This window comes from Onychomys torridus, chromosome 12 (assembly GCF_903995425.1).
Source record: "Onychomys torridus chromosome 12, mOncTor1.1, whole genome shotgun sequence".
NCBI classification, from domain to species: domain Eukaryota; kingdom Metazoa; phylum Chordata; class Mammalia; order Rodentia; family Cricetidae; genus Onychomys; species Onychomys torridus.
Genome location: NC_050454.1, coordinates 38079893 through 38094443, shown reverse-complemented (window position 1 = coordinate 38094443; position 14551 = coordinate 38079893). Strand labels below are relative to the sequence as shown.

At 41.5% G+C, this 14551-nt stretch overlaps 1 protein-coding gene across 1 annotated transcript in view; it reads left to right on the top strand.

Moving 5' to 3' along the window:
• Positions 1 to 14551, top strand: part of Crybg3 (crystallin beta-gamma domain containing 3) — a 107928-nt gene that overhangs the window by 68654 nt on the left and 24723 nt on the right. The window contains exons 13-17 of the mRNA XM_036203484.1: positions 5184 to 5326; positions 5422 to 5548; positions 6885 to 6917; positions 12069 to 12178; positions 13434 to 13560. Of these exons, the coding sequence (XP_036059377.1) occupies positions 5184 to 5326; positions 5422 to 5548; positions 6885 to 6917; positions 12069 to 12178; positions 13434 to 13560 (540 nt within the window). The remainder of the gene's footprint in view (positions 1 to 5183; positions 5327 to 5421; positions 5549 to 6884; positions 6918 to 12068; positions 12179 to 13433; positions 13561 to 14551) is intronic.

Here is a 14551-nt window from a genome sequence, read left to right as displayed (position 1 = left end):
ACCTTGTTAGTCAAGAGGAGCGGAAAGAGATGCATGGGGAATAAGGGGGAAGCTGCTTTTTTCATAAATGATCTTTTTGGTAAGAAAGTAAGTAAAAAAAAAAAAGAGAGAGAGAAAGAAGTTCTACCTGGAGAAATTGAGGTTGGATACAGAAGTTGTTTATGAAGCAACAGATGGGTAACTTTTAAAATGTTAATTCTGATACACAAAGGCCATGTACCCCACATGAGCACTAACAGGAAAAAAAGGCGAAACTAGACACAACAAAGCCTGCTTTCTTCTTTGGAACACTGTGGCCACACATACTGAGGAATTTGTGGACATGATTCTAGTTGCTATTACTCAGCATTAAATACCTAAAAATGATTTCCCAGCCTACTAAAAAGAGAATCAGGTGAGAACGTTAATTCTGCTAGAAAGGTTGGAAAGGAATGCATTGGCATTTCTGAGCATCAACCATAACTAAAGCAACTGAACAAAAAACAACCCCCCATCAGGCCGGAATCTGCCAAGAGTTAGAAATGCAATTAGGGACGGGTGGCCGTGGTGGTGCACGCCTTTAATCTCAGCGCTTGGGAGGCAGAGGCAGGCGGATCTCTGTGAGTTTGAGGCCAGCCTGATCTACAGAGTGAGATCCAGGACAGGCACCAAAACTACACAGAGAAACCAAAAAAAAAAAAAAAAGACGAAATGAACTATACATTTTTAGACATAAAATTATTGTCTAAAGTCTTTAAAGATATGGTATTCGAGTTACATTCTGAAATGTGTGTATTCTTCAGCCAGGCACATAAATGGGAAGGAAGGAGTGACTGTGACCCTGAGCTGGCATGACATCCCTTTTTCCCCGTAGGCTGGGATGTCTGTAACCTGGGAAAGGGGGAAGCATGGCATTCACAGTCTCAGTCATAGGAAATCACCATGCGAACAGGCAGGAAAGCCGAGCCGTGTGCCGTGTGGTGCCAGCTCAGATCTCCTGGCTGCAGTACTCGGAACACTCTGGATTTACTGAGGTCAGATAGCGGATATGTTCCCCCGGGATGACGGGAACTAAGCCATGGAGGGATTGGAAGAGGACAAGGAGAAATGCATTCCCAGTTCCAGATGAGTCACTCAGATATTCCCGTGTAGCTGATGGCCTTTGAAGAAAGTGGACCCTGAACGGAATGCAGTGGATGGAGTTCAGGCTTCGGGGTCAAGGGGTTTTTATTCCCTCTCTTCCTCAATAAACTGTGCTCAGTGTGCATGTGGTCCTTCAGATTTACCGTTTGGTTTTGCTCTCTGCTAGGCCCAGAGTATGTCTTCCGACCTCTGAGCCCAGGTGGAGTTGGAGACCACGGTTCCCTTTAAGTTGATGAATTCACCAGGACTCCACTGGCTCCTAGGTCACAGTGCCCCGCCAGGGTCAAAACCTAAAAGCTCCCTGGCTGAATCAGCTCAGACAGTGTATGGAATTTAAAAGTCATCATGTTGCTGAGCCCTCGTCTTTGGGCTTAAAGCGGCTCTCTGTTTTCTCTTACAGGCAGTCCTATACTCGAGACTGTACTGAATAAGTCAAGTGCTTTAAAAAATATCAAACCGAATATAGCCTTCAAAATCACTTCACCATTGTTCATCTTCTTTGACCTGAAAACTTAATCCTTGCCCGAATTTAGCGACGTAAATGTGCAGAGAAGATCAGGGTGTGGTATCCTAGAATTCATAGGTGGACCTTAGACATGCTGAACTGGCCTCTAGAACAAGGCACTTGGAAGTTTTGTTTTATTGTCTGGGGTTTTCTGGGTGCTGGGGAGGCAACCCAAGGCCTCATTCATGCAATGCCGTCACTCTGCCGTGAACTACATCCCCAGCCTGATTTTTCCATATGTAATTCCCTTTTTTGTACATGTGACATCTAGACGTTCCTCCTCCAGAGGTTGGACCCAGCACTGGCACATGACCGAGCACACGGATTGGCTCTGAACCCCAGCTCTGGCTGTCAGGGTTATCACCTCAAGGGCTGCCAATCAGCTGGGTCTGAGATTATGCATTTGACAGGTCTGAAAGGAAAAACGCAGAATGAGACAAAGCTGAGGGTGATGGTGGTTCGGAGGGAGAGAAGAAACTGGGAAAAGATAGAAAACAAGAGATGTAAAGCAAGAAAAGCCACAGATCAAAGCAGGAAACAGAAAGAGAGAAGCTCCACCTCTTGGCCCTTCCCTGCAGACCACTGCTAAGGCTTTGGGGGATGGGAGGCGATGCAGAAAACTCAGGGTGTGTGAGTATGTTCTCATGGCCCTGTGTGCTGTCAGCCCGTGCGTACTGTACTGACTCATGTGATAGGAGGTCCCTCCTCTCCTCAGCTCCAGGCCTCCCTGTCACACATGGCCTGAGCCTCCGTACATTTCTCAGCTGACTTTTCTTGCTGCGACCCCACTCCCCTACTGCTCACACAGTATGTGTGCAAGTCAGTGCTCAGGTCGAGTACATCCCTGCTAACACAAGTATTTCTGGATGAAAGGGCAGCTAGACGACACACATGAAATTGCCAGTGGTTTTCTATGTCCTTCTCCAGTGGTCCAGGGCACATCTCAGCTTACTGGGCTTTCCAGTCCTAAGAGCCCAACACAGAGTCAATAACAGGCCCTCAAAGAGCCAGAGGAACTAGAGATAAAGGCTGGGAGTTTGAGTCACGAGAAATGCGGAGAAGTGGTCACTGGGATCGATTGAGCACTGCCCCTGAGCCTTTCCATTAGGGTTAGATCTGGTTTGCTTGGTCACTGTTGATACTGGTTCCTGACAAGCACCAGCCCGAGCTCTGTTCAGCCATCATTGGACCCTCACGGTTGCTATAAGCTGGCCAGTGCACTTTGAGCATGGAGGAACAGAGGCGTGACTGTGTCTGGGAGCCTGTGATGGGGAGGTTCCTGGAAGGTGATCACAGGATATTAAAGTCTCATTCCTTGCATGGCTTATAGTGTGCATGTCTGTGTGTGTGTCTGTGTCTGTCTGTGTGTGTGTGTGTGTGTGTGTGTGTGTGTGTGTGTAAAAGCAGAGATTAGAAGAACTAAAAAATGTGTTTTAGAAATGAACTTTTAATAAGAGCTTGGACATTGGCTGATCCAGCATGAACCTTTTCAGTTTACTTTTTTCTTCTTCTTTTAATGCAGCATGTGAAATGAATGAAGGCAGTAGTTCTCCATGCTTGCAAAGGCGACTCTGGAGATAGAACTTAATCATGGGTTAGGAATTATTTTGTGATTAAAAATTTTAGACAAAAACTATTGTCTTTTACCCTGAAGTTTGATAGAACATTTGACCCCACTTTGTCAGCAATTTTTAAATCCTTGAAAGTTGGCCAGGTGGTGGTGGCCCAAGCCTTTAATCCCAGCACTCAGGAGGCAGAGGCAGGCTGATCTCTGAGTTCCAGGCTAGCCTGGTCTACAGAGAAAGTTCCAGAACAGCCAGGGTTACACAGAAAAACCCTATCTCAAAAAACAAAAACAAAAACAAAAAACAAAACAAAACAAAACAAAACAAGTGAGGGGAGTGAAGAAGTTGTCCAGTGCAGGATTAAAGAACATTTTCCTACTCACTAGAGATGCTGGGTTATTTTTATTTTGAATTCTTATTTTACTCACTCATAGGAAATAAGTATTCACCTGCAAGTGTTGTATTTATAGATCTTATTTTTACAAATTAAAAAGTTAAGAAGTTTAGTATTGTGAAGCATAGACAAACTGACAAGCATTTTCTGTATTTCTAAACAATGAACTAATAGAAGATATTTGTGTTTATGTGTATAAGGGTTCCTGTGTGTGTGTGTGTGTGTGTGTGTGTGCAACTGTGTGTGTAGGTCAGAGGTTGACATCATCTGTCTTCCTCTAAATATTTCCACTTGATGATTTGAGCCAGGGTCTCGCACTGAACCTGGACATCACTGATTTGGCCAGGATGGCTGGCCAGAGAGGTCCACAGTGCTCTTTTGTGCCCAGTGTTTTCGTTTTTTTTATTTGTTTGTTTTTAAATGTTTTAGAAAATTAGACATTTATACAATGAACTACGATCTTAACTATCTACTGTGTCCTCCCCCTGGCTCCCCCAACATGCCCTGGCCAGCTTCATGCTCATGCCTCTTTAAAATAAAAAAGTTGATGGCTGCGCTTTCAGTTCGGTCTTCCTCACTGGCCGTGTGGCCTCCTTTCTCTTTCCCCAGGTGCGGCACAGAGTGGCAGTGACACGTGTCATGCAGTAGTCCCTCCACACCTCACCTGGGGAGGCGGAATGGAGGTCACATGGCTAGTGAGGACTGGTCAATGAATCTGTCCAAATCTGTCTACTCATCTACTCTAAGCTGTTACTTATTGATAAAAATGAAAGATAAGAACTTAAGGAACAAATATTGGTGACATTACACATACTGCAAAAAGAAATGTTGATCAAGAGATTATATACATACATACATACATACATACACATACACACATGTGTAAAATCTTTTAAAATCAAGAGTTTATCATTGGATAGAGAAAAATAGAAAATGTGTTCAATATTTTTCTTCAATTTTGATAACGTGGGTTTTATTATATATTATTTAAGTCTCCTCCTGGAGGGCTGGGATACAAAATTGCATCTAGTCATTTTAAAGTTTCTTAATTTATTAGTGAAGTTAGGAGTTTATATGTTTGGCTTTAATGTTGGTCCTGTGAGTTGCCTCTGTCTGTAGCTGATTATGTGTTTAGGTTTAAAGTTTTCGTAAGATCATAATTATATCAACTTTAAAAATAATTTTCCTGGCCTCATTTTAAGTTTTGAACACGGGGCTTTCTGAGAGCTCAGTTGCATCTAAGGCTCATAGAATCATACCTCCCGTGGCTCACGGTGCATTAGAGTTTCCCTTGTAAGATTTTGCTCACGCGGGAGTTTGACTATTTCCTGTAATTAGTGGTACATGTGATACAGCTAATCCTAGCAGTTTACCTAGAACTGTTGACTGATTTCCATTTATTTGACATGTATTATTTTCAGATTAGAGCAAAGCCAGGTCTAATGTTTGTCTCTCAACTATGTTGAGATAGAGATTACAGCATTGTATTTGATGCCATCAAGGTTCTTCCTGGAATTATTTGTGTGAACGTTATCCTGACAGCATGTGGAATTGTGCTGCATGTGTTTTCTCAAACAGCCCTCTCCCCTCTTTTCAGAACTTTATAGAATCTTCTATCACACTGTTTGAGTCCGACCTAGAAAGTGGGAAGTTCATTGACATTACAAATCAGGAAATTTCTGACTTAGAAGAAATCGGCTTTGGCAGTGAAACAAGATCCATTCACGTGAAGAGTGGAGTGTATGTAGCCCTGCCCCAAAGAGCCTGGGGGCGTCGGTGGGGCTTAGAGCTGTTCACTTCTTGATGCTACTGCTCTTCTGTTCTCTGCTTATTAGATGGGTTGCTTACCACCAGAAGTTCTTCTGTGGAGATCAGTACATTTTAGAGAAAGGAAAATACAAATGCTTTTTTGACTGGGGAGGATCCAGTAATACAATCTTGTCAATCCGACCGATCCAGCTGGTAAGTGAAGTGTGGGGCAGACCAGGCCGGAAGCATGTAACAGGATACAGTTGACAGTGCAGAATTTAGCATGAATCTTACAGGGTCCTATTAATAAAATAAAACTAAAGCTAGGTATTAGGGTGAACACTGGAAGATCAGAGAAGCAGGACAAGCCACAGCTTCCTCAGCTCGCCAGTTCCTCAGCTGATCCTGTTTCCTCAGACTGGAAGCCTCTGAGTCCTCATCCAAGTGGATCTCAGCTGAACTGCTTCTCTAAAGCCTGAAAGCCTAACCAGCTTAGTTGCTGGTTTTCATGCCTTAAATACCTTTTTGCTTTCTGCCATTACTTTCTGGGATTAAAGGCTCTTATTACCATACATGGCTGTTTCCAGTGTGGCCTTGAACTCACAGAGATCCAGGTGGATCTCTACCTCTGGAATGCTAGGATTAAAGGTGTGTGTGCCACCATTTTCTGGCCTCTATATCTAGTGGCTGTTCTGTTCTCTGACCCCAGGTAAGTTTATTAGGGTGCACAATATTTTGGGGAACACACTATCACCACAGCAGAACATTGTTTTAAAGTAGTTAGATTTAGATTCTCTTATGTGTTTCTGCATACAGTAAATAAAATACCACATGCATTTCTCCTGATTGTGGAGGAAGCTAGTAGATAGGCACACATCCCGATAGAAGAACCAGTTCATTCATTCAGCAGCATTGCTTGGTGCTTCTGACTTGTTAGACACTGTGCTGACTCACTGGAGATAAAAGGTAAGTATGACTTCCCTGATGGTTCATGATCTCTTAAAGAGAGAGAGAGAGATTCACGGGCAGCTAATTGTAGTGCGGCTAATAGAAGATCACGCGTGTAGATCATTCTGGAAGAGGTGGGGGAATGACACTCTGTCTCTGGGGGTTAAGACCTTGCTGAAGGAAGGGACACCTGTGATACCTTATGGGGGTTTTTCAGGCAGAAAGCACAGCCCATTGAGAGGGAGCTGTGTGCAGAATCACAAAGTGTCAAACCCTGTAGCCGTGATCAATGAGAAGTATCACAGAGTCGCCGCCTGGTTGTCTGTGCCTTAGTGTCAGAAATTGAGACCCTTTCTAAAATGCACCCGGGTGCTCTTTTCTCTTAGCTACAGGAGTACTCAAACTAGTTGTAAGTACTAAAATCATTCCAAGAGAATTCCATAGGTTATTTGGGACAGAAGGGGACAGGCATAGGTAGATGAAGGAATTTAGTAAATTGGTGACACCATGAAAACCTTTTTCTAGGGATATTTTCAAAACATTCTGAAGCTGGCTAAGATGATATGATGCAATTTTGAAACTATTTTAATATGTCTTTCAGGAGCCACTTGGGATAAATGAGCCTCCACATCTGGTATGTTTCAAAATATTCTTCATTTATCATTGTTGGAGTATTTACCAGAAGCATTTACACTTTCTCAAATTGTTCTCTCCCCCAAGATAACTTTTATGTGTATGTGACAAAGCAGGTTCTCATTGTACTCCGTGTCTCTGAGCTCAGGAGTCTCCTTTTTGTTGGTTGGTTTGGCTGGGATCTGGCACAGCAGCCTTCATTTCCTCTGACAGAGCTGACGCTCTGACTACGTGGCTCCTTGGAACCTGTGCCTCTGTCTTTCCTATTGCCTGTCTGTCTGTCCCTGCCGCTCTCAGCACCTCGCATCACCCTGCTGCTGGAGGAGCAGAGAGCTTGCTGCAGCCCTTCTCTTGCTCTGCTCATTAGTACCGAGGCTTAGAAAACATCGCTACTATGTTAATTTATTTATTTTCTGGGGAGGGCTGTGCTCTCCTGCCGTGGTGCATGTGTATGGCGGTCTGAGGACAACTTGCTTGTCGGGGATTTCTGGTGTTCCCACTCAGGCCATCAGGCTTGGTGACAAGCACCCTTACCCATGGAGCCTTCTCATTACCTTGTCCATAGATTTCTGATACTTGTATGATACTTTTTTTTTAAGTTCTAATCACCTTAAGCCTCTCTCTCTTCCCCTGTCTGTGTCTGTCTGTCTGTGTGCGCACATACCTGCTGATGATTCAAAAGGTTTTGGATAGGACGCTTAGGCCGAGTGTTGGTTTATTATCTAAGATCTAGTACTTGTGTTTGGTTTGTACTTGTAATAATTCTGGGGATTAATCTCATGTATGAAAATAAAACTTGAGATTCTGAATTCCAGTCAATGTCATTATCATACAGCTAGAGGAAGGAAAGTAGACATCCTGTAGTTTCTGGTCTCAAGGTCTTATGTGAAAGAAGGACCTGGATAGGGCAGAAACACAATGAAAGACAAACACTGCTTTCCCTGTTTCTTTTAACATAACCTAGTTAGGGAAGTCCTTGTCCAAAGGTACGTGTAGTGATTGATGACCAGTGACATTCACGATCATAATGTGGTGTGAGTCTTCTCAGTGCGTACAGTCTCCATGTTCCCATCAGGGCCCGCACATTTCAGTTCAGCTTAGTTTAATCGTGTTCTACTCACCGGAAGTGCTTTGAGGTTTTTTATTATTTTCTGGTTAGCTGAGACCTTTTGAGAACAGTTCCTCCGTGAACATAATTGAGTAGTTGTTTTTAGAGACACTTCCTGCCAGAAACTTTATTTTGGACTTTTGGAAACGTCCAGCTGTGGATTTTTAAAGCACATGTTTTTATATGAATCAAAACAGCATGTGTACATAAAGACATTAACAGGGACAATTTCAAATTCTTTTTTTTTTTCTTTTCTGAGTTTCTAGTGCAGATTAAACATCCCACTCTTCCTAGCTCTTTTTTCCCCTCCCAACTCCTTGTTCTTTGTTTTTTAAAATGAAGTTGTTTGGGGGCAGGTTCCTGGATTATCTTTATAGGGTTTCCAGATCAACCGGAAGAGGGAAGCATAGAAGACACGCAGTGAAATACGCTGTGCTTCTTTTTTTCTAGCTGTGGCTCAGCTATTGTGAAGTCACCTTTTCTGACAGGTGTATGATAGCTGATGTTTGGTCATGTGTGTACAAAGCCTCTTTGTTTAAACAGCATCAGAGCCCCTGTGTTGGGCCATTTTCTTGTTTATATTTACCTAAACAAAACCAAACAAGCCTTGGCTGTCTGTTCACATAGGATATTTTTCCTGTCTGAGTAAAGAAGCAGTTACATTTCAGGGCTCAAGTCAGAGAGAGTTATTCCTTGTATGTTAATTATCTCAAGGAAAACTATAAGCCGTTCAAGAAGGAAAAAATCTAGAAAATGTATAGAGTAACGTACATCATTAGAGTTATAGACATAGGATTGCTGGAGGTTTTGTAAGTATGAAATATACATTTAGCTGATATATTAAAAGAAACCAGCATTTACGGTGGAGGGTGCTGTGCTCTTGAGATGCAGACCAGTCACTAAGTCTGATTTCACATGGCATAGTAGAGCTCTCTCCATCTTTGGAGGTGGCATTTAATTTTTTTATTTTCCCCCCAAACAGAATAAACATTAAACAGAGTATGGGTTACTGTCATTATCTCTCCAACTCAGCAGGTATTGAATGTCATAAATATTACCAGATTCAATATTACAAAAGTTAATTTCTTGTCAAGGGAGGTTATAGTGAGTCAGTATTCTAATCTATCCTGCCTTTTGACCTAATCAACTACTTTGGATTCTTAGGACCTTTCTCAAATCTATTTACAAATATTATTGTTTAGAATTTCTGAAACACTGAACTGTTATTCTACCCCATACATAATTGTAGCAGAGAAAAAGAAACCAGGTGATTTCTTCTGTCATGTAACTTAGCTTCAGTGAGCTTTAAAGTGACAGAGGAGTTTAAAATGGCTTTGCTTGCTGGTATGTAGGGCAGTGGTTCTCAACCTGGGGGTTGCGACCCCTTTGGGGGCTGCATATCAGGTATTTACATTAAGATTCAATTCGTAGCAGTAGCAAAATTCCAGTTATGAAGTAGCAATGAACTAATGTCATGGTTGGGGATCCATATGAGGAACTGTTTTGAAGGGTCACAGCAGGAGGAAGGCTGAGAACCATAGATACAGGGGGATTTTAATACACCCAAGACCAGAGACACCCAGGAAGCACTCTTTAAACAAAGAAACCTTGCCTGAGTGATCAGGAAGATAAGATTTTTATAGAGTATTTAATTGATGTGAGAAACTGATTTAGGTAGAGTATAATTGAAGATGGAAACAGAGGTTTTGTTCAACAGTCCCCATGCGTCTATGAAGATGATCAATATGATTGGGGAGTATTAGAGAGGAGAACCCCTTAGAAATTGTCTTAGTGTTAAAGTAAATAAAATTACCTTGAAAGTCCCTGCTGGTCCTGTGAGATAAATTGAGCAGGCCATCTGTGTTTGGTCAGGAATGAAGTTACTGGATTTTCAGTTTGTCAGGTTAGGCCCTGTCACGTTTTCTCCATGTGTATTGTAAATGAAAATTGCACAGTAAAATATATTTCTGTGAAATCTTAGTCATAAAGTGTTGATAATTTCTGCCTCAAGGGGGTGGTTCTTAGGAAGAAATATGGCGTGTGTGTGAAGAGATACTTTGTCATCGAGAGGCAGAATCTTTTCTCTCTTCTTTCCTCCTCCTTGCTTCCCTCCCTCCCTTCTTTTCTCTCTCCTTTTCTTGCTTCTCTAAACTCCCGTGGAGCAGACTGGTAGGAATAGACACATTCCCACATGGTCCATGGTGATGCCTGTAGTTTGAAGATAACTCACATCCTGTTCTTCTCTTTGCTTAGTTTCTAAGCAACCTGTTGGGCAGTTTATATATCTATTGTGCCTTAAAGTCTAAAGGAAACCACTATAGTGACTTGTATAGCTAAGTTTTCTACAACCTCAATTTTTCAAAAATGCCGTCACTTAATTTTATTAGGAATGGAAACTACAACTTAATGATTTACAGCTCCTGAGGACAGAGTTGGCTTCTAATATCCCGAGGATGCTTTTATGGATGGTCCAAACTCATTCTCAGAGCGTTACTGTGAGAGTTGTTCTATTCTTGTGCACTGATGGGGTGGCCAAAATGAGGTGGTGGTTTCTGTAGGTTTGGTCTAGTGTTTACTTAACCCTATACTTTCTCATTGTAGAGGGAAAAGAAAAATAAACTCAAATATACATCGAACCCAGTTTTTAAATATTTGCCCCCAAATAATTTATCAAATACTCTGTGTAAATTTAAATTCCTCTTTGTATGAAGATAGACTAATGACTGAAGGGTCTCCTAACTGCGTTGTCTGAACTGCCCTGCACCTGCATTATTGGTGTCTAGAATTTGACATTTCCTCACTTCATGGTGAAATGTTGAAGTGTGTTTGTTGTTGTTGTTGTTGTTGTTGTTATTTGGGGGTTAGAGTTAAGATTGGATTCATGCATGCTGAGCAAGTTGTATGTTGATAGTAACATCTCTAGCCTGAATGAAAACGAACATTAAACCCATCAATATATGAAAAATAAGCTCTACACACCATAAACACACGTAGTGAATAAGATAGCCGTGAGATCCATTTTCATGTAGTTTTTCCAGCTTGCTCTGTGAATTTTGACTGTGTTTGCAAGCTTCAAAAAAGTTTTCTACATTTTCAGAAATTTGTGCCTTAGGTTTTATGAACCTTTACATTGTGAGACATACATCTTGTTTGGGACTTCCTCTTTTCTTGTTGCCCTGTCTACCCAAGGAGGAGCCTGACTGAGATGTGATGGATCTTCTCCTTAAGACTGGGAGTGCCTTGGTGCCTGATGCTCCAAGTATAGTGTGGTTTCTCAACAGGAAGTCACACTGTGAAAGAAGCCATGGTTGGTCAGGGGAGCAGTGGTGCTCTCACTCCCTGGCTTTGGCTGATCTTCAATATCAGATCAACCAGAGTTGGGGCAGAATGGGACTGCCAAAACACAGATCTGGTTAGAGGACCCTTGGGAAGATGAAGACTGCTCAAGGAGCCTTGTTTGTGATGGCTTCCTGGGCAGGAGAACTGTGTGCAGGTCATTTATCATGATGCGGTCCTTGCTACCATGAGAGCATGTCAGTGCAGTGTGCCCCTTGGGACGGGCCAGTTAGAGTCTCCAGGGGATTAGGAAATATTAGGAAATAGCTTATTGTTTTCAAGATTAAAAGGGATTTTTAGTTGGGATTTCATGGTCTGTCTTACTTTCACAAAAAGCCAAGTAGAAATATAGTATGATATTCAGCTATAAACTGTAGATTTAAGATATTCTTACCAGAAAACTGAAGCCATAACCTGGAAATGTATGACATAGATGCCTCCCTTTCTTCATCATAAATCAGGGGCTAATCTGATATAGTTTGATACAAAGTATGATGAAAATGATAAATATTGAAATTTCATCCTCATAAACAGTGAGGAGAAGTGAAGGCACTTTCAGGAGAATGCCACCATTCTTCACATAACTTTACTGATCATAAATGAAACATGAATCTAAAATCCTGTTGAGCTTTTATGAGTGCATTAAAGTTTATTTGCTTATGATGTTAAACAGCCATTTCACGGTCAATCACTACCATGTTCTCACAGCTCAAAGCATTCAGCAAAGCAGGCTTCCAAGGCGAGTGCATAGACTTTATAAAAGAATGTGCTGACCTGACCTCCTTCTCGCCATCCTCCTTCAAGGTTCTCCGTGGCTGGTAAGTGTGCTTCTTCACTCCTAAAACCAAATTTCTTTGAAGTTTGCAGAGGGCAGCTTTTTTTTTTTTTTTTTTTTTCTTTTTTCTTTTGCTTACAGTGCTAGCTAGTCTATGCTAATCTTGCTGAATCTGTAATTTTAGTTATACAGAATATTTAAAAAAAATGTGGATTATCCAACTTTGGGGGCCTTTTAATTGTTTTCTCAGTATTTTCTTAGATGATTTTCTAAGATTATTTTAATGTTTATGTTGTACGTTTACCATACAACTAAATGAAATGCTACAAAATAGCCACTGCTTATGTCCAGGCAAGAGGTATTATTCCTGTTTGTTTAAAATATTTTTTATATCTGTTTCACAAATAAGGAAGCTTGATTTGGAGTCAGGGTTCTGGAACTACCACCATGTCACAGCTTAGCTCATTTTTGTCACTTAATCATATTTTAAAGGACTTTAAATCCTTTATTCTTCCAGTTCCAACAGCATGGCCACTCTTTTTCAGATGTGAAACTGTACGTGATTCCTTGGGCTGAAATATAGTCTGTTGTCGTATAATAAAATATACATGACGTAATGTTACTAGTTTAGCCTTGTTTAAGGCTGTAGTTTGGTGGCCTTGCCCGTGTGTCCAGTCCACCTGATAGCACTTCCGAACCCCTGTCAGTGTGCCCATCGTCTTCTTTGAGCCGGTGTAGATCAGTGCCCCCCATTCCAGATTAGCATTTTCCTCATCAACCTTTATTCCTGTTGCCGTTGAGGCAGATCAGGTTTACCTCCTCCTCCTCCAGGCTTATAGCATTAGCTGCTCTCATATTAAAACTTATCCCCCCAAAAAAACTTAGTTCCTTTGATTAATAATCACCATAATTTGATCCTGGGGTTTTTTACTTGAAGGTACTAAATTTACAAATGTCTTTAGTGTAAAGCAGATGTCTTTTTATTTTACGTTTCAGTTCTGCCATTTAATTGGTGTATCCTTGGAAAATCACCTTACCTTTTATAAACCTTGCTATAGTTTGTTGGTTGTAGAAATGAACTTATATCTTCAACTTAAGCAGTTATTGAGGACACCGTGAAATCTTGTCTGTGACCGATGCCTGAGGCTTAGTAAACAGAAAGTAAGCAAGAATAGTCACTGTTTATTGACCAGAACTGGCCACACCATCATGACTTCTGTACCTTAGTTTCTCTGGCTGGTGACAGGACAACCTTGAGGACAGAATGTGATTTGAGTGTCTTACCGCTTGCTTTCTAGCTGGCTCCTGTACTACCAAGAAGATGTTTTCTATCATCAGTGTATATTGGAAGAAGGCCTCTACGTTGACCTTACTTCCTGTGGCTGCCCGTCGGCTAGAGTCAGAGCTCTCAAGCCCATTGACTATGTGAGTAATCTGCTGAACTCGTGGTTATGAGACATGGCTGTGTAAGGACCTGGGGGCGCATGCATTAGGACAAGGGTTTGAATCCTGTTGCGCCACTTCCTGGCTCTGTAACTCCAGGCAAATTTGTTGTCTCTCTGAACTTGAGCATGCTAGTCTGCAAAGGAGGCAACAGTGATCATACCTCCCTCACCGGATCCTTAAAGTCATAGGTACAATAACGTACATGAAAGGCATAGCTCTTTGAAGAATAGTTTATAATATTACAATGGGAAATGCCAAACTGTCACAACAGGAGTAGTTTGATTATGTGTTGTTAGGAAATTGAGGTTCACTCATGAAATCCAGCCAAGGTGATTTGGAGGAATGTAATCTTCAAGCATTGGAGTAATATAGACTTGTGTTTAAATCTCAGTTTGGTACCTTTCTTCAGCTTGATTGGAATTGGCAATTTCTCATGGGTTGACTATTAACAAGAACAATAAAACTGACTCTATAAAGCCACTGAAGTATTAAATGAAATGCTCAAATTGTTATAGCTGCTTAATTATAAAAAAGGATAGTGTGGTTACCTTTACATTGTAATTGATACCTTTACATTGTAATTGAGTCATAGGATAATTTGCTACTCGGGTTTCCAGGGTATATCAAGACATGGAGCACCATTGGCGTTGACTTTAAACTTGGATTTGGGAAGCTGGAACTTTATTATCTATTCTGTTCAGAATTATCTGTGTCCCCATGAAGGCCCATGCTTGTAGAGTAAATAAATCCTTTGCCACAGATGTCTTCAGAAATTTAAGCATCATAAAACCAGAATCAGCATTCTGGGCTATCAGGTCTGGGCTTCTGTTCTCTAGAGTCTGTGAACAGAAGTGATGAGAGTCCAGGATACTTCAAGGTCCTTATTAAGATGTTTCTCTAAGGACATGTCTAGTCAAAGCTTGAGACATACACAGAGCTGGTGAAGAGCTCTTGATAATAGTGGGAGTGA